The sequence below is a fragment of the Schistocerca serialis genome, chromosome 2 (assembly GCF_023864345.2).
Source record: "Schistocerca serialis cubense isolate TAMUIC-IGC-003099 chromosome 2, iqSchSeri2.2, whole genome shotgun sequence".
NCBI lineage: Eukaryota > Metazoa > Arthropoda > Insecta > Orthoptera > Acrididae > Schistocerca > Schistocerca serialis.
In genome coordinates, this window is record NC_064639.1 from 774,852,920 (window position 1) to 774,874,812 (window position 21,893).

The 21,893-nt window shown below is 41.1% G+C and overlaps 1 protein-coding gene across 2 annotated transcripts in view; it reads left to right on the forward strand.

Moving 5' to 3' along the window:
- Window positions 1-21,893, forward strand: part of LOC126457996 (DNA polymerase delta catalytic subunit) — a 167,785-nt gene that overhangs the window by 11,806 nt on the left and 134,086 nt on the right. For both annotated transcript variants that reach the window (XM_050094764.1, XM_050094765.1), the window contains exon 2: window positions 3,366-3,480. In XM_050094764.1, the coding sequence (XP_049950721.1) occupies window positions 3,366-3,480 (115 nt within the window). The remainder of the gene's footprint in view (window positions 1-3,365; window positions 3,481-21,893) is intronic.

The following is a 21,893-nucleotide window of genomic DNA, read 5'->3' on the forward strand; positions in this document are numbered from 1 at the left end:
ATTGAAAACGAAAACAACGTGTGTACGTGTACCTCACCCCTCATGGTAATGTACATGTGCGTCAGTGAAAAAGACCAATAAAAAGGTGTTAGCATGTGGACGTATTGTGCTGTTCCAGTCTCTTGTGTACCTAAGGTCCATCACCGTTTCCTTTGGATCCCTACGTAATTCCGTGCTCTCCGATACACACGGTCGAACAGCGGAGGAGTGGTACTCAAGCGTCAACTTCAGGTTACAATATCTCCGGATGTAATTAACATTTTACAATGCAACAAACAGCACTGATTACGTATTTGTTTATATGTTCAGATGTGCTAACAAAACTAACGGGGTTCCATTTAAAAAAAACATAGGTTTGTGTTAAAAAAACATACTTCCGTGCATTTTTTTTATGGTTTGTATTAACCATTTACACTAGCCCCTCTCCTCACGTTCGGTCTGTGGAATCGATCCATCAGTATTTGATGTGGTTTACAAAATATATCCAGCGGGAATGTTAAGTGACTCACCCTGTATATTAGTAAAGAAAAAAAGACTGATAAATCAACTAAATATTATTATTCCCTCCAAAACAGAACAGACAATATTTTTTTTCTCATGCACAGCAAAGATTAAAGCTATAAAGAATTGAAAATCAAACTGTGCACCAAGAATTTATGTCAGAGCTGACAATTAGCATTGCAAATTGCTCTTGACCCCCTTATTGTATAGGTTATATAACTACCAAATTTCATGTAGATTTTATGATAAATAAAAATATGTTAATTTATTTTTGAAGTGTAAACAAGTGTCACTTTTGGCATCACAATATATATAAAAAAAACTTCCTAAATTTGGTATGGTTACTTATCTCCATACAAAGAACAAATAAGCCAAGTCACATCCAGATCTGAGATGGTGGGTGAGATAACCTGGATGACTTGACATGGAATAATCCAAAGACAAAAGACAGCAGAACTTCATAACTGAGACCTAAGCATTAGTAGTTGTCTACGCAACCCCGGTACCAAATGTAGAGACTCTTCGTGCTCGTATTGTGGACGGTTCCGATACAATACGCCATTCTCTAGGGCTGCATCAGCGCATCAGGGATTCCATGCGACGGAGGGTGGATGCATGTATCCTCACTAACGGGGGACATTTTGAACATTTCCTGTAACAAAGTGTTTGAAGTCACACTGGTACGTTCTGTTGATGTGTGTTTCCATTCCATGATTAATGTGATTTGAAGAGAAGTAATAAAATGAGCTCTAACATGGAAAGTAAGCGTTTCCAGACACATGTCCACATGACATATTTTCTTTCTTTGTGTCTGAGGAATTTTTCCTGAAAGTTTGGCCGTACCTTTTTGTAACACCCTGTATATATAAATAAAGAATCCTGTTTACAGTATTCATACAGATTTATACATAATAAAAAAAATCCCTGCTCCTTGCCATGAAATTAACAGAACTTTTCTATCGTCAGAACTAGTTTTTCAGATAACTTGTAGGAAGAATAAATAATGAGGTAAGTTTTCTATTTTCTTTTGAATTTATAGTGACTACCAATTTCTTGCTTTATGCCAGGCCGGAGTTAGTTGATCGTCTTATCACCAGAGTACATAACACCATTCTGGATCCTGGATAAGGAAGCAAAGTCTATATGAAGGTAATTTTTGTGACTGTATGTATCAGATTTCTGCTGAAACTGATTTTTATGATCAGAAACAAAAGCTATTAAGGAGTAAATGTATTGGGAAGTGTATGTAAGAATTCCAATATGGTTACAAAGCCATCTACAAAATGTGCAGTTATTTACTTTAGACAATAGTCTTACTGCTCGCCTCCCCCCCCCTATATATATATATATATATATATATATACTGCCCAAAAAAATAATTCTATAAGAGAATAAGGACTGAAAATTTGCAAGATAATCCAACACTCTTGTCTTTAGGTCAAAGTGAGAGACACTTCAAAGTGCATAGCACACTGAAGAGCACTTCTTGATTAGTTTATCCATGTAGTAACTTCATTTTAAACAGTTATCCAGCATGACTCTAAGAAATTTTATACACTGTGCATCATTCAGTGTATAATCACTGATGTGTACGTCTTGTGCTAAAAGATTGTTATTGTTTGCTTGCTGAATTGTGTAACACAAGCGGTCACGCAGTGTACTTTGTGCACATGTAAAGAACAGCTGTTTTTATATTATAAAAGTAAGCATATGTGACCAACATCAAAGTTTAGTCTTTGTTTAATTAAACATTGATAAAATAAACTTATTATATCAGCTAAAGCAGTGCTTAATCAAATAATTATAGGATAAACTTTTGTTGTATCATTTTGTTGCTGCGTACAAGTGTTACCTCATATTAATGACCCATTGTGAACGTTATACAGCGCAGTTGCTTTGGATCCCAACCAAACACTTAGTCGTTTACTAATTATCTTGTAGACAATTGTCTCATTGTGGGATTGTGCTGCTAGCTAGGATTCTGTGGCAATTCGTTGCACAAATCATAAATTTTTTCTCACCTTGCTTGCTGTTCATTTTATAATACTGCTGCTCATTTGGATGGATGGCAACTCAATTCATAACTATATTAGCAGAGGCAATAATGAGGGAATAGGTATGGGCTCTTAGTTTTAAAACAACAATAGAGCTGGTTCGCGCACTTTGTACATAGGCAGGCCCACTCAAGGCTTAAAATGACATGAAATGAGTCTTTGGAAGATAAAAACTTAAACTGCTAGCTGTGAGCCACTTGTAGATCTTTTAGCTATCATCTGAGCTGTGTCTGCTAAGCTTGAAACTTGACCCTTGATTAGTGTGTCTGTGTCATCAGCAATCATTACATATGTTAAACTGTCCTGTTAAAGCCACTGGAGGATCATTTATGTAGGTTAGAAATGAGTGGACTCGGCGTCAATCCTTGTATCACTCCACACGTTATGTTCCCTCATTTTAAGCTTATTTACATGCCTGAGATTTTAACTCTCATGACCTCCAAGTTTACAGTTGTGTTTTCTCTGAATACCCTCCATTATTTGCCCTATTTTTGTCTCTGCATGTTTTCCTGTTTCTGACCTGTAAAACTTAAGATATTGTAGACTTACAGCTGTTTTGTCTTGCTTCCAAGCAAATTAATGCACTGTTCACATTACATTCATTCCATTATGCATATGTATAGCCAATCTTTAAATTGTGTTTCAGTATGTTGATGTATTTGTGTCTGTCACAATTCTTTTGACTTAAGCATTTTTCATAACAGTGAGCAACATATGCTCATGTAGAGATTGTTTCTCCATAATGGAATATCTGTGACAACCCATTGGAATGGATTATTACCACCTTTAACAATAATTTTAATGTTTCAGAGGTGCAGCTGATGAAGACGAAGATGACTTTCCTAGTGGCTTTGAGTCAGAGCTGGCTGTTATGGAGCAGATGGAACTTGAACAACAAGCTGACAGCCAAGAACTCATTGGACAGGTAATATTTATATACAGATATCTACAAGTTTATTAATTTACTCGAGCCAGAAGCTGCACAAAATTCTGCATCAAATAACTCTACCATATTATAGGATACTGCTAAAAGAACAACTTACATAAATTAAAATTTACATAGGTTACATAATAGAGCAAAAGAAGAGAAAACAAAATGATCTGTGGTCATAATTGAACAAAGCAACTGCACCACCTTCAGCCTTCTTCAGCTCTTCATCACTTCATGCCTCAGGGCGGCATGGATGGCAGCATCAGTGATTCCATTTCTGTTTTGTGCATTCACATGGTTTTGGTCTGTTGGAAAATATGCATTTGACAAGGCTGTTCCTGGATTTACAAACACTTGACATTAGCCTGTTCAGTGATCTCTAGGTCGACAAATCTAAAGTAATCCAGGTGGTAGACACTGAGCAGGTTTCATCCACATTTGAAATTGTTCTCAGGCAACACATGGAGAAATAATTATTGCTGACGTTGAATTGAGGGACTGCTTCTAGATTTCAACCTAGATCTTGGTAACTGATGAGCATAGACAGGGTGTTAATGAGTTAGTTTATCTTTTCCTTTTCAACATCTACAGCTGCCTTATGATGTATATCAGGTGGTGCAGTACCTGCCAAACAATAAACTGTGTCTGTAGGTGTCAATTTGACATCCAGTGGTCAATCATGCAGTTCCCTGCAATGTGACATCCATTTCCTCTGCATGGGCAGAGATACACCTCACAGGACATGCAAACACCCCTGTAGAGAAACAGAGTAACATGGCAGAGATTCTACTGCCTTGATATTGGCTCCTCAGTTACTACCAGTGAGTTTCCCAATGACACTTCAGTATGTTAAAGACCTGTCTAAAGTGACGCCAAGATATGTAGACATAAAGCAGCATTCCTTGGAAACTTCCCAGTTAACTTTTAATATTGATTTGCTTGTCTGTATCAGAGTCGGTAGCCACAGATCTGTATTCCTGAGGATTAGATTTCAGATGGTCCTTACCATAATACTGATGGAAAGATCAGTGCTGTTGTAAGAATTTGTTCAGTCAGTTTTTGCTTAGGTTGCAAGAGCGAGATGGTCTGCGTATATGAAGCTATTGCAAGTGTTAGGCCTTGGTTGGTCATTGTGGTATATATAACATACAGGGGAAAAGACACATTCTTGAAGCAAGCCATTCGTTTGGTTTCTCCAATGACGACACATTCCTTGAAACTCGACTAATAACATTTGACTGTGCTGTAAAGTGCCAAGGTCACAGGGGTAAAACTGTTCAAAAGAAGCCTTTAAAGTACTTTATAAAGATGACGTAGTGAAATAGGTTGAATGATACTTTCCAAGATGTCAGTGTGACAACTACTTTGATTTTTCTCCACATTTCAAGGATCTGCATCTCACACAAGCAGTTATTAATGAATTGGACAGGCCATTTCATTGTTATTTGTCCAATTTTTTTTATTTGTTCCATCATCTAGGTCAACTGCTTTATGGTTCTTGCATTAGCGAATGGCTTCTTGCAGTTCTTTTTCAATAAATTCGCAAAGTTAAGAATGTAATCGCTGTTGAATATTTTATGATGTAGTCCTGTATTCAGTAAGTGACAAGTTAACCTAAATTTTTTTGCCTTAAATAGTGAAATGCGTGTAATATTTAAGGGTAATGTGAAGTTCTTACTTGCCTGTATCTGTTTCAAAGGAGCTTTGAAGCATTGTGGTCGTGTGCTCTAGTACTAGTTCATTATGCAAGCTATCTGGCTAGTGATAGTTGCGATATGCCATAAGTGTTTAAACTTTTGTTATGAATATTAACCAGGGCTACTATACTCACATTGCCAGCAAGAAATATCATAAGTCTTATCAGGTAATCATCATGTTAAGAAGACAGTGCAGACCTCAGACTTTTTATTTCATAAGACCTTTTCTCTAGCAAAGAGCTATTTTTATTAAAATTGTCATGAGTGATTGAATTATAATTGAAAAACTTTTATCGACTGCATAACAGTTGTCACACTACATACTGCTTGTTGGAGTGTAATGACACGTCCGTTGGGTGTTGTGTGTACATGTTGCCCACTTTGTATTATGGCACTCAGATACATATACTACGGCCATATTTGTTACTTTTTTAATAAGCTGTGTGAAATACTAATTATAGGGTTGCCACAAGCTCTGGAAATCAGGGAATTTCAAATGTGTCACAGAAATCAGGAAAATATGGGAAAAAAAAGACACTGGAATAATATTGTATTTGTCTCAGTAGATGATAATTTTTTTTTAGTGAGATGTCGTGCATCACCACTGGCTGGATGCAGCTGAGTACGTGTGGCGATTCCCTACTCCCTCATTACTCCTGCTTCTCTCCTTTCTACCACTCCCCTCAGCTTGCAGTCAGTGCTGCAACCACTTCTTGCCACTAAGTTAGCAGCTGCCGATGAGAAGCAGGGAGGCATGAATGGTTTGTTTGGATCTGATTCTCATAGATTGTTGACACAGCGGCTGGAGAAGGTGGCCCCGTGTGCGTGAGTTGTGTCTGAGTGATTGTGTGAATGTGTGTGTGTGTGTGTGTGTGTGTGTGTGTGTGTGTGTGTGTGCTCTCATTTTATGACAAAGGCTATTGCCGAAAATTTAGTTGTGAGAGTATGATTGCCTTTTCTGTGTGTCTGTCTGCATCTCAGCGATCATCTTTACAGTGAATTGCTACCTATCCTCGTTAGTAGTGATTCTCAGAGTATTTGCGCAAGTTATCTGTTGCATGGATTGATCACTGGGGTCTCATCTCATCAACCCCTGAGTGGCTCATCATTTGTATGCTGAGTAAGCGCTTGGCAACCCCGGAGTTCCTGAGCTGCGGACTGGTAAGCACAATCAGTCCTCTGTCACCGTAAGCTCTGGTCATACTTCAACGACCACCATGCGGCACAGTGGTGGAGCTGATGAGGTGAATGGCTGTTGAGGTAAAACAGTCTTTAGCCGGCAACCTCTGGGGCACCTGCCGCCCCCAGTTGTATAAGGCTTGCTCAGGCATGCACGGCTCTGCCTGGGTTGACAGTTGTTTTCCTAGCGTCTGGTGGGATCCCTATGGAACAAACTCGTCAAACTACTAATCCTGACGGGACGGGTGTACCATCAGGCAGTACCTACACCCACTCCTCAAAGAGAGCTCAGTTGGTCAGTCATCCAAAAAGCAGTCTCAGAATCATAGTAACAGGACATTAGTGTGCTATAACACTTTCATTGTAATCAAGCAAACAGGGGGAACCTCTGAGAAGATATCCCCTTTCTGTATTCACAAGGCATTGGAAGGTATTGCTGTGTCTCTGAAAAATGTCAGATGACTTTGTAATGGAACATTTTTACTTGAAACGGCTAATTCCAACCAAATATCTAAGCTTCTGGGATGTAAGGCCGTAGGTGACTACCCAGTCGAGGCTGAGCTGCATAACACCTTAACTTTAGTAAGGGCATGGTTACCTGCTCGGATATAATGGAGGTAAACCCTGCGGAGTTAAGTGAAGAATGGAAAAATATGGGTGTCACAGAAGTGCAGAATTATATGAGGAGAGTCAATGGCAAATTGGAAAAATCGGCAACATTTATTCTAATGTTTAGTACTCCAGAATTACCTTAACATATCCTTCTAGGCTATATCTGTCTTGAGGTTTGCCCGTTTGTTCCTAACCCAATTCAGTGCTACAAATGTCAAAGATTTGGCAATACCACAATGGGATGTAATGGGTAAGCTATGTCTGGAAATTGTGGGGGCTCAGCTCACGAGTTGGCAGTTCTTGTACACTTCCTCCAAAATGTGTAAACTGCTCTGGGGATCACCCACTGTGGAGCAGAAAGTGTGGGGTTTATGATGACGAAAGGAAAATTAAGGAGTTAAAAGTACAGAGACGCATACCCTAAGGTGAAGCTAGAAAAGCTTTCAAAACTGTGCAACCACCGGTTTTTGCTACTTCTTTTGCATCAGCCCTTAAGACACCAATCGCTAAGTGTGATGCCTCCAAACAAACTCAGACCACAGATTCAAGTACAAGCACATGCACGTATTGATGTATTTGTGGGGGAAATGCTGCACTTGCAACTGATGTTGTTCGGAAGCCGTCAGCAGTAGGCTTACCACCCAAGCCACGTACATCTACCCGACATCAGAAGCCAACTAAGCTGTCCCGGCAACCCAAGCAACCACCTCCTCCTGTCAGTAAAGAAAAATGTCCTTTGAAAAGTAGTTCTAAGTCCAAGAAAGCAGTAGTTAAACGTTCAGATCGGCGTGCTCTCTCTCTTTCTGAAGGGGACTATGCTCCTGAGGAAATGGACTTCCAGTCAGAGGAACTAGAGAGCAAGGAACAGTTAACATTCCCCCTGACCTCCCCTGTAAATCACCGCCTCTGAGGGAGAAAGAAAAGAACAACCATCGCTAACCAATGGCTTCCACAGGGACTTCTGTGTTGCAGTGGAATTTGAATGGATATCGCTCACATTTAGAAGAATTGCAGCTACTGGTCCAGGAGAAACCTTTCTGCATCTGCTGACAAGAAACGCATCTTAAAGTAACTGACACACCTGCATTATAGGCATACATGAAGGACAATACTACTGGAGACAGGGCTAAAGATGGAGTGGCTGTTTTCCATGATGACAAATGCCACTCCTATCCTGTCCCTCTTACCACGGCCATGCAAGCAATTGCTGTGAAAGCTGTCGCACCCTTTATCACAGTGTGCTCTTTGTACCTCCCCCCTAATGATGCTTTGGATGCAGACGCACTGGCAGAACTCTTCCAGGCACTCGCACATCCATTCCTCCTTGTGAGGGACTTCAGTGCCCACAATGTGCTGTGGGGCTAAGCTACCATTTCCTCCAGGGGTCAGATGATCGAGCGACTCGTCCATTCTGAGAATATCTGCCTTCTGAATGTGGGTCAGGTGACTCTTTTTAACAGCTACAGGGCTTTTTCAGCCATTGACCTTTGTTTTTGTTCCCCAGCTATTGTGGACTCAGTTCAGTGGAAAGTGGCTTCAGATTTACATTCTAGTGACCACTTCCCAGTGTGGGTCCATCTGCTGGCTAGGATGGTGGCCAACAGGAGACCACGCAGATGGATGATTCAATGGACAAATTGGTTACAGTACAGTCGACAGGCTATTTTTGAACAAAAGGATTGTGCACAGGAGGCGGTGGCCCATATCACTTGTGAGATCCAGTGGGCTGCTGCAGAGTCCATCCCCACGTCTAGTAACCAACTCAGATGACGATGGCCTGTACCTTGGGGGGGAATGATGCCTGTCGATTGGCAATCATGGCCAGACGAACAGCTCTGCAGAACTTCAAACACTGTTCAACTACAGACAATCTTCATGCCTTCAGGTCTGCGAGAGCATATGCAAGACGAGTGATCAAAGAACGGAAGAGGGCTTCCTGGAAGGAATTCACGACTTCCATTAATCGGTCCACTTCCACTGCCCAAGTTTGGGAATCGATAAGATGGATTTCTGGCAAGGGTAGTACACGTCCCCCTTATGGCCTTGTCAAATAATGGGGTCTCGGTGGACACGCCAGAAGACATGGCTCACGTTTTAGCTGACCACTTCTTTACTGTGACTGCATCATCCAGACAAGCTCCCGCTGTTCAGGTATTCAGTAGGACTGCAGAGATGAGGAAGTTCAGTTTCTTCTCACATAATGAGGAAGTCTACAACCTTTCATTCTCCATGTGGGAACTGGAATCAGCTTTGTCTGCTGACAGAGACACTGCTCCAGGACCTGATGAGATCCATTATGCCATGCCTTGTCATCTGTGCCCTGAAGCAAAAGGACAGCTCCTCTCTTGTTTCAATCAGATCTGGTTTGATGGACTTGAAAGGAGGCAATATTAATTCCATTCTCAAAATCAGGCAAGGACCGTAGTGCCCCTAACAGTTATAGGAGTGTCGCCCTTACCAGTTGTATGGGTAAGACTCTTGAACGATGGTCAGCCGCCGCCCCGTCTGGCTTCTCAAGTCCCAAGGCCACCTGAGTTACTCCCAGTGCGTTTTCAGGCACTACCGTTCAACCCTTGACAACTTAATTCTACTCGAGACAGTGATACAGTAGTCCTTCTTACACCGAAACCATTTGGTTTGTGTGTTTTTTGACCTCGAAAAAGCAAATGACACTACTTGGAGGTACAGTGTCCTTTGCCAACTTCATGAATGGGGACTACATGGACGCTTGCCACTTCTGATCCAATCCTTTCTCGAGGACCAGCATTTTCGTTTTCGCATTGTGATGCCATGTCTGATTGCTAAGTTCAGGAGGATGGGGTGCGCCAGGGCAGTGTCACATTGTTTGCCATCGCTATCAGTGGCATTTCCTCTGCAGTCAGGAGCCCTGTCAAATGGTCTTTGTTTGTGGATAGCTTTGCAGTCTTCTACTCTTCCTCTGATCTTACGACGACGATGAGGCAGCTACAGCTGACCATTAAGAGGGACTACGTGTTAATTTTAACCATGCTCATCAGAGTTTTAACCAACCAGTGCTCACAATGGGGGACAGTATTTTAAGTGATCAAGACACTGTGCCCTTTTTGGGTTTATTATTTGACTTGAAATTAACTTGGCTCCCACACCTGAAAGACCTACAAACAAAGGCCCCAAGTGACCAAGCCATTTGGTATATGTGCTACAGACTGTTTCGAGTATCTGGATCTCTCAGGCATCAAAATACACACCCAGGGGTGGAATGCACTGCCGCCTTGGTGTCTTCAGAAGCCCAAAGTGATTTCAAGCTTGACACAGTATAAGGTAACTGGTTCTCCAGATTTTGTTTTTACAACTTTGTTTTTGTCTATTTTAAGTAAGTACCACAGTTTTATCGTTATTTATACAGATGGATCCCAGCAGGGGAATGCACTTGGTTGTACTGCTGTTTTCCCTGATAGGATTTTTAAAGTGTCTTCCAGAACAATTTGCAAATTATGATGCAGAGTTATATGGCATTCTGATGGCACCGGAGAGGGTTCACGGACATCACCGTACAAGGTTTCTTGTCTGTTCCGACACTCTACAAGCGCTTCACCAAATGTATCCAGTAGACTCACTGAGTCAGCTCATTCAGCAGTTCCAACACCGTGACAAGGAGGTGATCTTTTGCTGGTTACTTGGTCACAGTTGGATACAGGGCAACAACATGACCGACAAAGCTGCCAAGGAAGCATGTTGGGATAGTGCTGTTGATCAGTTTCCCATCTCATTGCGTGCCATCATTTCATTTTCTGACACATGCGTCAGTGGGAGACTGAATGGTTGCAGGTGACAGAGTGACAGACAACAAACTGTGGTCCCTCAAATTGACCATAAAGGCTTAGTGGACTTCATGTCAGTCTCGCCACTGGAAGGACATTATGCTTACCAGACTGCGCATCGGGCAGCTTACCAGACTGTGCATCAGGCATAGCCCTTTCACACATGGCTTTCTTCTCAGGCGGCAGGATCCACCACTCTGTGAAGTTCGTGGTGTGCCATTTTCAGGTCAGCACATTGTGGCTATGTGTGTCCTATATATTGACATTAGGGCAACCCTCAGTCTCGCTGGAGATCTGCCCACCATCCTTGCAGATACCGATACCAGTGTTACAAGAGTGGTGAAATTTTGTGAACTGTCAGGCCTCATCCCTAAATTGGTGGGGAAGGACAGCAGACATTAATAAATTATAAACGTTTCCACATGTGGGGACAGCCATTGCCCCCACCCATGAGATTGACATGCAGACTTTTCATCAGGGTGCTGATGACCATGATATTGAGCACTCTCTCAACCCAAATAATAATAATCATCATCATCTTATCAACATGCTGTTTGTGACATGTGAATAGCTGGCCACACGAGTGGATTCCCATGATGGGCCAAAACCATAAGCCATTTCTGCGGGCATCTCTAATGGATTGGGCCTGCCGAACTAAAGCCCATCATTTCCCACTAATGTGCGGGCCCTTCACGTCATGTGTAGTCTCACCTAACTGCCCACAGGCTGAGTCTGATTGTGTGTGGCATAATGCGATGGATTTTCGTGGTTTATCTATGGACCCAGGACTGAGGTGCACCTCGGTAAGCTAGAGGCCACAGTCGATGGATTCCAGGAATTGCGACTGTCTCACCGCAAGTACTCTGTGCAGTTTTATAGCCATTTTATTTATTGTAGTACATTTTGGCACTTCGAAAGTAGTTCATATATTAGAAAATACAGACAATAAGAAGAAGAAAATTTTGGCAGCCGCTGGCAGTTTGTGCGCTTTATACTCGTATATTTCTTGAACAAAAATCACACAATACCTGTAATATAATGGACATAACACAGTGAGTAATAACTGACAATAACGAATATAGTAGAGCCAAAATTTGGTGACGGTCACCAATAGTGCTGGTTCCAGCAATTCTTCCCTGCCTTATATCCTCCTTTCAAGAGGCCCCCTTTTTCTGAGGTTATTTCTGAAATCAGTAAAGGTATTTGAAATCTTGCGACTCCAAGGAAGTGCGTGTATTTGTCTCCTGATGTGTTTTGTTTTATTGAAATAAAATAACAGCAGTGGCCTTAATTAAAAGCATATACCATTGGGTTTGTTTTCTCCATCTAGAAACAGTTCACTACAAAAGATGTTGGTGTTAGTACTTAAGACTTTTGCTCACACAAGAGAGAAATACAGAAGTCCTGACATTGTTTTGTCAACTTATGTCTTTACTTACCCTTGAGATCTCAAAATTTGTTAGAGAACATTGCAAAAACTTGTTCTTCAAATCAGGGAAATATCAGGGAATTTCACTTGGGGAAACTTGTGGAAACCCTGGATTATGACTGCTTAGTGGCAGTTTTAACAAAAACTTATTTGAGTAGATTAGATAGTATATTCCAAGTGACAGTGTCAATTTTCATTAAGAGTACTTGTTATCCATCAAGTTCACTAGTATAGATTTTGGTCATTAGCAGTTTGTTTATTTTAAACATTCCTTGTTTTTCATTTCAACTGTAGTGGATCTAATAAGTAAACGTTCCATATTTGCTGATTAGACTGAATTAAGTTATAGTGGAAGGCCATAAGTTTAAAATAAAGCAAAGTGACTATTTGCCAAAGTCACTAAACTGATGTTAATGTATAATAAATATTGGTCAAAGTTGTTGATATCTGGCTCTGGATTATTTCCTAATGTAGTGTTTATTGCAGGAAAGGGTATTGAGACAATTGCTGCTCAAGTCATATTATTAATGACCTTGCAGGCGATATTAATAGAAATCTTGGATTTTGCATAGATGATGCAAGTGTCTATAATGAAGTAGTGTCTGATGGAAGCTGTGCAAATATTCAGAACTTAGATCTTAATAGGATTGCAAAGTGATGCAAAGACTGACACTTCATTTTAAATGTTTACAAATTTGAAAGTGTGTACTTCCCTTAATGAGAAAACAGTATCCTACATCTACAACATAAGTTATTCAAAATTAGACTCAGCTATCTCATACAAACACATAGGTGTAGCAATATGGAGGGATATGAAATGGAATGATCATGTATACTCAGTTAATAGGTAAGGCTGGTGGCAGACTTTTGGGAAAATGCAGTCTGTTCACAAAGGAAGCTGCTTAAAAATCACTTGTTTCACATATTAGAATATCACTGATATGTGGGACCTGTACCAAATATGACTAACAGCAGGTATTGATCATATCAAAAGTAAGGCAGCACAAACGGTTACAGGGTTGTTTGACTCACAAGACAGTGGCACACAAATGTTGAAAAACGTGAATCGACAACTCTTTAACATATATGTAAATTATCCCACAGAAAGCCTGCTTGCAAAATGCCAAGAACCAATGTTAACCCCTTAAGTAATGACTTTTCAAATTATATTCCAAAAAAATATTTTTTTTATTAATGACAAACATTCTATAATGAATGACATGACATACAGACACATGAAGACAGCTTTCAAAGATAGCCAATAATAAAATCCCAAGTATACTCGTTAATGCATTTATCTCGTACCACTGGCGACCATTTGTTGCTCACCTGATGAAATGTCATCACTTTCAGTCTCTAATGAAGTAACAGCTCATTATTCTTCACTTTCTGAGCCATAAAATTAAATGTCAAATTCGGTATCACTGTTTTCATCAATCTTTGAAAGCATTGCCTAAACAACAATACAGAAGAAAATCTGAAAGTGCATATTTTGTTGTCAAGTATTCAAAGATGCACCAGGGTGTATACAACCTGGGACAACCGGGAGATCCAGGAAAAACCCGGGAATTTTTTTCATCTGGGAGAAAACCGGGAAAAACCCGGGAATTGTTTGGAATTCCGGGAATTTTTCATTGTATTAGTTTTCAGTTAAATTTTTGTGGTTTTGATTGGTAAGAACCAATACTCTAACAAAGGATATTATTATATCCCGCTACTGCACAATAATACTGTAGCAACAAAACAAAAACGGGAGAAAAAAACGAAAATAAAACTTTAGTTGCAAAGGAATGTGCCGTATACAACAACAAAACAGTGCTCATACAAGCATCTGCCAATAGTAAAATGTGTCAAAGGCTTTAGGAACACTATGCAATGCTTTATAACAACTAATTGCCTCCAATGAGTGTGACGTGACAACTGTTTAAATTAGATTCATTTGAGGAGTTGCGGGCGGGCTCTCGCGCATGCGCAGTCGAGTCGCGTATGAGTAGTACCTTCTCCCGCTTCTGGTTACGGAAGTGTGGCTGGGTGCCACTACATAATATTGCCCCTGTTCAGAAATATCGTAGATCGGGGGCTGATGCACAGAGCAGTCAGAGTTGTGGTGGGGAGGTGGGTCGCCTCCACATGACCTATGTTTACGTTCAGTGATTTTGTTGTTTCCTCTTCGTTTAATCCTCTCACGTTAAATGATAACAAAACGGGTTTTTTGTGGCCAGGAGCTATTAAAAGAATTAAAATACATTCGCATAATTATGGCAGGCTAAAATATGTTAATAGTTTCAGATTTTATTTCCTCCTTTGACAGTCAAGCATTAATCGCCTTACAGAACAATGAAGTTATTTTTGCCGCTTTGCTAAAGAGATTTGGCTTTTATTTATCCTTTCTACTGAGGCAGTCAATTTATTTGAAACGAAGTGTTTAATTTCACACTATTGGCTAGTTTCAACTGTTCGCTGCATTTCAAGTGCACGTATTATTCTATAATAAAGAACCAAACATGAGTACTGATACACCAAGAAAATTTACATACGGATGTGCATTTTAAGCCGAATTATGCATTTTAGTATGGTTCGCGAAATCCCAATGCTCTTGAAGTATCCTTTGATGTCTTGTTTCTTTTATGGCATAATGTAAGATCTTTTAATGTTTTACACATACGAACATATGGGCTTCCTGCGTCATCGTAGCTGCGCGTGCGCGGTGACGCCTGTTATCTGGCGCTTTATTGCAATTGCTGAAACGAACCTATTTCTAACAGGTCGCGGGAAAATATTGCGAATGGTGGTTTGAAAAGCGTTACGTTCAAAGCAGATTTCCTTTTACACAAGATGAACTATGTGCGAGAATGTACAATGAATTTCTTAAATCACAAAGCGTTTGACTCTCATTTAAAAATCAACTCTTTGAGGACGACCATTTAGAAGAATTTTGAGCCCAGAAGATGAGACAGTTGCGTCATTATTAAAAATTTTACTGGCACATTTCTGTGATGTATCTTGAAGTGTAACACGCCCAAAAAAGATCAACAATCTAGTGGCAACACTTCAACCAGAACTTGACAGCCAGGCTACAAATGGTAGTAGCAGATGCTTTCTAGTGGTGGACACTTAACTATCAGTGCTGCAATGAATATAAGCAGGATTTTATTTTTTCAAAGGTCTTTTCTTAAGTTGCCTGGGTATACTCAGAATTTTTAGTTCCTGTAAAAATAATAAAAACGAGATAAATTGGGGTTCTAAGTTAAGGGGTTAAGAGAAAAATCTCTACAGATATTCTTCAGCCCCTATATATCACTCTTGTAGGGAATAGGAAGACAAAATAGGACTATTTACAGCACATACAGCGAAATTCTCCCAGTTCTTTGTATATGATTTGGGATGGTGAGGAAGAACCCACATATTTGGTACAATGCACTGTCACGCACTTCACAGTGGTTTGAAGAGTATGCTTATAGAGACAAATACTTTAAGTGAATTTGATATAAAATTAACAATAAATGGCTTATCCAGTGGCGACATCTAAATACTGAGAGTAAAAAATGTCAGAAAGTTTGCTTTGAACTGAAAAATTGTGTACAATAAATGACTCAGTCATGGTGTTTAGTGAAAACTTTGTGTGAAAACACTCAGAAGTGATGTGTGAAGTAGACAGTGTTCATCTCTTTCTTAATCACATTCCTTCAGCATTTTGATTACTGTTTTCCAAACATCGGTAAAATTAAACATAAGCATATAAATGGAGTGAACAAAGTATTTATTGTGTGCACGCGCGCGCACACACGCTCACACACACACACACACACACACACACACACACACACACACACAATATGTTGCTAGAGGACAAAATTTTCAAAGTGATTGGATAAAGTATAGGTCGTTCCCATTTTCAAGAAGATCATCAAACAGATGCGCACAACTTTAAGCTTAGATCACTGATGTCAGTTTGTTTGAGAATTTTTTGAACACTTTTTATGCTCTTGTATCATTACGTGTTTATATACCTAAAATCTCCTCTGTAGGTTAGAAATGAGGAGGTTTTGCGCAGAATCAGAGAGGGAAGGAATGTGTAGAAAACACTGACAAGGAAAAGGGACAGAATGATAGGACATTTGTTAAGACATCAGGGAATGACTTCATTGATACTATAGAGAACTGTAGAGGAAGACGGAGATTTGAGTATATACAGCAAATAATTGAGGACGTAGGTTTCAAGTACTACTTTGAGATGAAGAGGTTGGCACAGCAGAGGAATTCATTACAGACCGCATTTAACCACTCAGAAGACTGATGACTCAAAAAAATGGGGGGGGGGGGGGGGCAATGAGAATCTGCAAACAAAGATCGTATGAAACCCAGCTTGTTCTGTTTGCCCATGAGATCCAGAAGGCAGAAAATTGTAGTGCCCTGTTTGATGCTGTGTTCCTCGATTTCCAAAAGGCATTCATTACAGTTCTCCACTGTCACTTACTTAACTAAAAATTTGAGAATATAAAATATCAGACCAGCTTTGTGATTGGATTGTTGAGTTCCTAGCAAATAGGACACAGTACATTATTCTCAGTGGTGGGAAATCTTCAGGTATAAAAGTAAGATTGGGTGTAGCACTATCATTTTTCACAGCTGTTAGAGACAGCAAAGGACCTGGAAGAGCAGTTTTATGGAATGGACTGTGTCTTGAATGGAGGATATAAGATGAACATTATCAAAAGCAAAACAAGGATAATGGAATGTAGTCTAATTAAATCAGGTGATGCTGACGGAATTAGATAAGGAAATGAGACACCTAAAGTAATAGATGAGTTTTGCTATTTGTAGAGCAAAATAACTGATGTGACTTCTGAAATTTTCCCGGCGCGAGATTCGGCATAAATACCGCGACTGCACCTGGGCTCTTCAGTAGTTGTGTACTCACCTGATGATGGCCGGACGTCTCTGGGCCGAAATATCGTGGCAGAATGTCGACGGGATCCGGCTGCATACCCGGAAATTATTAGAAGAAAAAAAAATAACTGATGATGGTCGAAGTAGAGAGGATATAAAATGTAGACTGGCAATGGCAAGGAAAGCATTTCTGAAGAAGAGAAATTTGTTAACATTGAGTATAGATTTGTCAGGAAGTCTTTCCTGAAAGTATTTGTGTGGCGTGTAGCCATGTATGAAAGTGAAACGTGTACGATGAATAGTTTAGACAAGAAGAGAATAGAAGCTTCTGAAATGTGGTGCTACCGAAGAATGCTGAAGGTTAGATGGGTAGATCATGTAACTAATGAGGAGGTACTAAATAGAACTGGGGAGAAGAGGGAATTGTGGCACAACTTGACTAGAAGAAGGGATCACTTGGTAGGACACATTCTGAGGCATCAAGGGTTCACCAGTTTAGTATTGGAGGTTAAAAATCGTAGAAGGGAGACCAAGAGATGACTGCACTATGCAGATTCAGAAGGATGTAGGTTGCAGTAGGTACTTGGAGATGAAGAAGCTTGCACAGGATAGAGTAGCATGGAGAGCTGCATTGAACCAGTCTTTGGACTGAAGATCATAACAACATATAAGTAAACTAGCATATGGCTGAACAACTCACTGGTTTTCAATGTGGACGCTCATGCCTCCTAATGCCCTCGCTCGCACGCTCGCAATTGAAGCAATTGTCAAGTGGTGGGGAATGAGGGAAATTTGCATATACATTGTGGTTGCAACAGCATGGGAGAAGTGTCAACTGTGAAATAGGGATCATTGCTGCCTTATAATACTAATGGCGAGTCGGCATTATGTAACACTGACAATGTCTTCACATTTCAGTCCACAACTTGAGAAATTTAATCATTTTACAGAAAATGATAGGTTCACAAAATGTTTAAAGTGTCACAAGACAATGAATACTTTTCAGAAGCTCAATTTACAAAGGCACTACACGTTTTACCATATTTAAGGATTCGAAATGTAAAATGTGAAAGACCGGGGTAAGTATGCCATATGTCTGAGCTACAAAAATTACACTAATTTTAGCGATGTACCTGTGTTCTTTCACGAATGGTTGTTTGATAAAAGAGTGCTCTATAGATGCATCCAAACATTTATCAACTCTGGTTTACTTTCCACAATTATCTTCATTGAAAACAGCGTTCATATTGACTTCACATGGTATCCACGTTTTCAGTTTAATTTTAAGGAACAATTCTGGTTTCAATGTAGGTTGTGAAAGAGCTACAGGCTCTCTTTTCCTCCACATGTTCAGTGAAGATTTTTACATCACACAAAATTCTAGCTTTCGCAACCAATGGTTGCTTCGTCAGGAAAGAGGGAAGGAGAGGGAAAGATGAAAGGATGTGGGTTTTAAGGGAGAGGGTAAGGAGTCATTCCAATCCCGGGAGCGGAAAGACTTACCTTAGGGGGGAAAAAGGACGGGTATACACTCGCGCGCACACACACACACACACACACACACACACACACACACACACACAGACGCAAGCAGACATTTGTAAAGGCAAAGAGTTTGGGTAGAGATGTCAGTTGAGGCGGAAGTACAGAGGCAAAGATGTTGTTGAAAGACAGGTGAGGTATGAGCGGCGGCAACTTGAAATTAGCGGAGGTTGAGGCCTGGCGGATAACGAGAAGAGAGGATATACTGAAGGGCAAGTTCCCATCTCCGGAGTTCTGACAGATTGGTGTTAGTGGGAAGTATCCAGATAACCCGGACGGTGTAACACTGTGCCAAGATGTGCTGGCTGTGCACCAAGGCATGTTTAGCCACAGGGTGATCCTCATTACCAACAAACACTGTCTGCCTGTGTCCTTTCATGCGAATGGACAGTTTGTTGCTGGTCATTCCCACATAGAAGGCTTTACAGTGTAGGCAGGTCAGTTGGTGAATCACGTGGGTGCTTTCACACTTGGCTCTGCCTTTGATCGTGTACACCCTCCGGGTTACAGGACTGGAGTAGGTTGTGGTGGGAGGGTGCATTGGACAGGTTTTACACCGGGGACGGTTACAAGGGTAGGAGCCAGAGGGTAAGGAAGGTGGTTTGGGGATTTCATAGGGATGAACTAAGAGGTTACGAAGGTTAGGTGGATGGCGGAAAGACACTCTTGGTGGAGTGGAGAGGATTTCATGAAGGGTGGATCTCATTTCAGGGCAGGATTTGAGGAAGTCGTATCCCTGCTGGAGAGCCACATTCAGAGTCTGATCCAGTCCCGGAAAATATTCTGTCACAAGTGGGGCACTTTAGTGGTTCTTCTGTGGGAGGTTCTGGGTTTGAGGGGATGAGGAAGTGGCTCTGGTTATTTGCTTCTGTACCAGGCCGGGAGGGTAGTTGCGGGATGTGAAATCTGTTTTCAGGTTGTAGGTGTAATGGTTCAGGGATTCCGGACTGGAGCAGATTCGTTTGCCACGAAGACCTAGGCTGTAGGGAAGGGACTGTTTGATGTGGAAAGGGTGGCAGCTGTCATAATGGAGGTACTGTTGCTTGTTGGTGGGTTTGATGTGGACGGACGTGTGAAGCTGGCCATTGGACAGATGGAGGTCAACGTCAAGGAAAGTGGCATGGGATTTGGAGTAAGACCAGCTGAATCTGATGGAACCAAAGGAGTTGAGGTTGGAGAGGAAATTCTGGAGTTCTTCTTCACTGTGAGTCCAGATCATGAAGATGTCATCAATAAATCTGTACCAAACTTTGGGTTGGCAGGCCTGGGTAACCAAGAAGGCTTCCTCTAAGCGACCCATGAATAGGTTGGTGTACGAGGGGGCCATCCTGGTACCCATGGCTGTTCCCTTTAATTGTTGGTATGTTTGGCCTTCGAAAGTGAAGAAGTTGTGGGTCAGGATGAAGCTGGCTAAGGTGATGAGGAAAGAGGTTTTAGGTAGGGTGGCAGGTGATCGACGTGAAAGGAAGTGCTCCATCACAGCGAGGCCCTGGACGTACGGAATATTTGTGTATAATGAAGTGGCATCAATGGTTACAAGGATGGTTTCCAGAGGTAATAGATTGGGTAAGGATTCCAGGCGTTCGAGAAAGTGGTTGGTGTTTTTGATGAAGGATGGGAGACTGCATGTAATGGGTTGAAGGTGTTGATCTATGTAGGCAGAGATACGTTCTGTGGGGGCTTGGTAACCAGCTACAACGAGGCGGCCGGGATGATTGGGTTTGTGAATTTTAGGAAGTAGGTAGAAGGTAGGGGTGCAGGGTGTCGGTGGGCTCAGGAGGTTGATGGAGTGAGGTGAAAGGTTTTGTAGGGGGCCTAAGGTTCTGAGGATTCCTTGAAGCTCCGCCTGGACATAAGGAATGGGATTACCTTGGTAAACTTTGTATGTGGTGTTGTCTGAAAGCTGACACAGTACCTCAGCCACTTACTCCCGACGATCAAGTACCATGGTCGTGGAACCCTTGTCCGCCGGAAGAATGACGATGGATTGGTCAGCCTTCAGATCACGGATAGCTTGGGCTTCAGCAGTGGTGATGTTGGGAGTAGGATTAAGGTTTTTTAAGAAGGATTGAGAAGCAAGGCTGGAAGTCAGAAATTCCTGGAAGGTTTGGAGAGGGTGATTTTGAGGAAGAGGAGGTGGGTCCCGCAGTGACGGAGGACGGAACTGTTCCAGGCAGGGTTCAATTTGGATAGTGTGTGTGTGTGTGTGTGTGTATATATATATATATATATATATATATATATATATATATATATAAAAAATCGAGAGTGTGGGAGCTGATTAAAAATCGTTGTCCGTGTAATATGTCTGATTAAGTGAAATTGGAAATATGTAGCCTAATATAAAAACTACCTGGCAGCTGTTCGTTTTTACTTATTTTTTCAATTTATAGCCATGCAACAATATTTACAGTGACTTACATGTTTCTGGTTGCAAAATTTGATAGCTCAAGGGAAGCATGGTGTCAGCTTTGTAACCTGTCAAGTCTTCACATGCCTCCCCACTACATACCAGATGATGTCGGAAGGATCACAGTGGTCACAGCCCCGCACCTGCTGTCTGATCTTGAGCGTGTTGGCTGTGGAGCCCTGACCTAGTAGCTAACATCTGAAGCTCCGCAATGCTGTGTGTGGATGATGATGTATATAAAAAAAACTGCAATGCTAGAAAATAGTAACAAAATGTAGGAAACCTTTCAGAGGATAAACACTACTCTTCCAGGAATAAGATCTCTACATTATTCAAAGGACACTTATTGCCCAAGAGTTATAACTCTGTTACCCAAGTAATGTAAAATCCTGCTCTGCTATCAAGAAATCAGCAAACGGAATAAAACGATGGAAAATCCACGATGGAATAATGACAATATTGTCGCAGAAGAAGCTGAGTAGCACTGTGGTGTAGTGGTTATGATACTAAACTGCTGCATGGAGGGTCGTGAGTTCAAAACTCACCTAGACTGTACAATTTTAATTTCTACATTCAGTTCGAGTACATTGTAGAAGTATCTACAAATGTCAAGAATCGTTGTGCTGGAATGTTCTGTAGCTGTATGTATACTGCATTTGTTCTGGCCGGAGGCAGTTTGCTCCACACTCTTATAAGTGCAAGTGCTGAATAAACCTTTGTTAAGCGAAGATAATGTTCTTCATTCATCTAATTACACCTTCTTCTACATGACATTATTCTGGTGGAGACGCTGGGTATCGGAACTTGCTATAGCGCACATTATCGATGACACAGTGGCTCCCATCAGG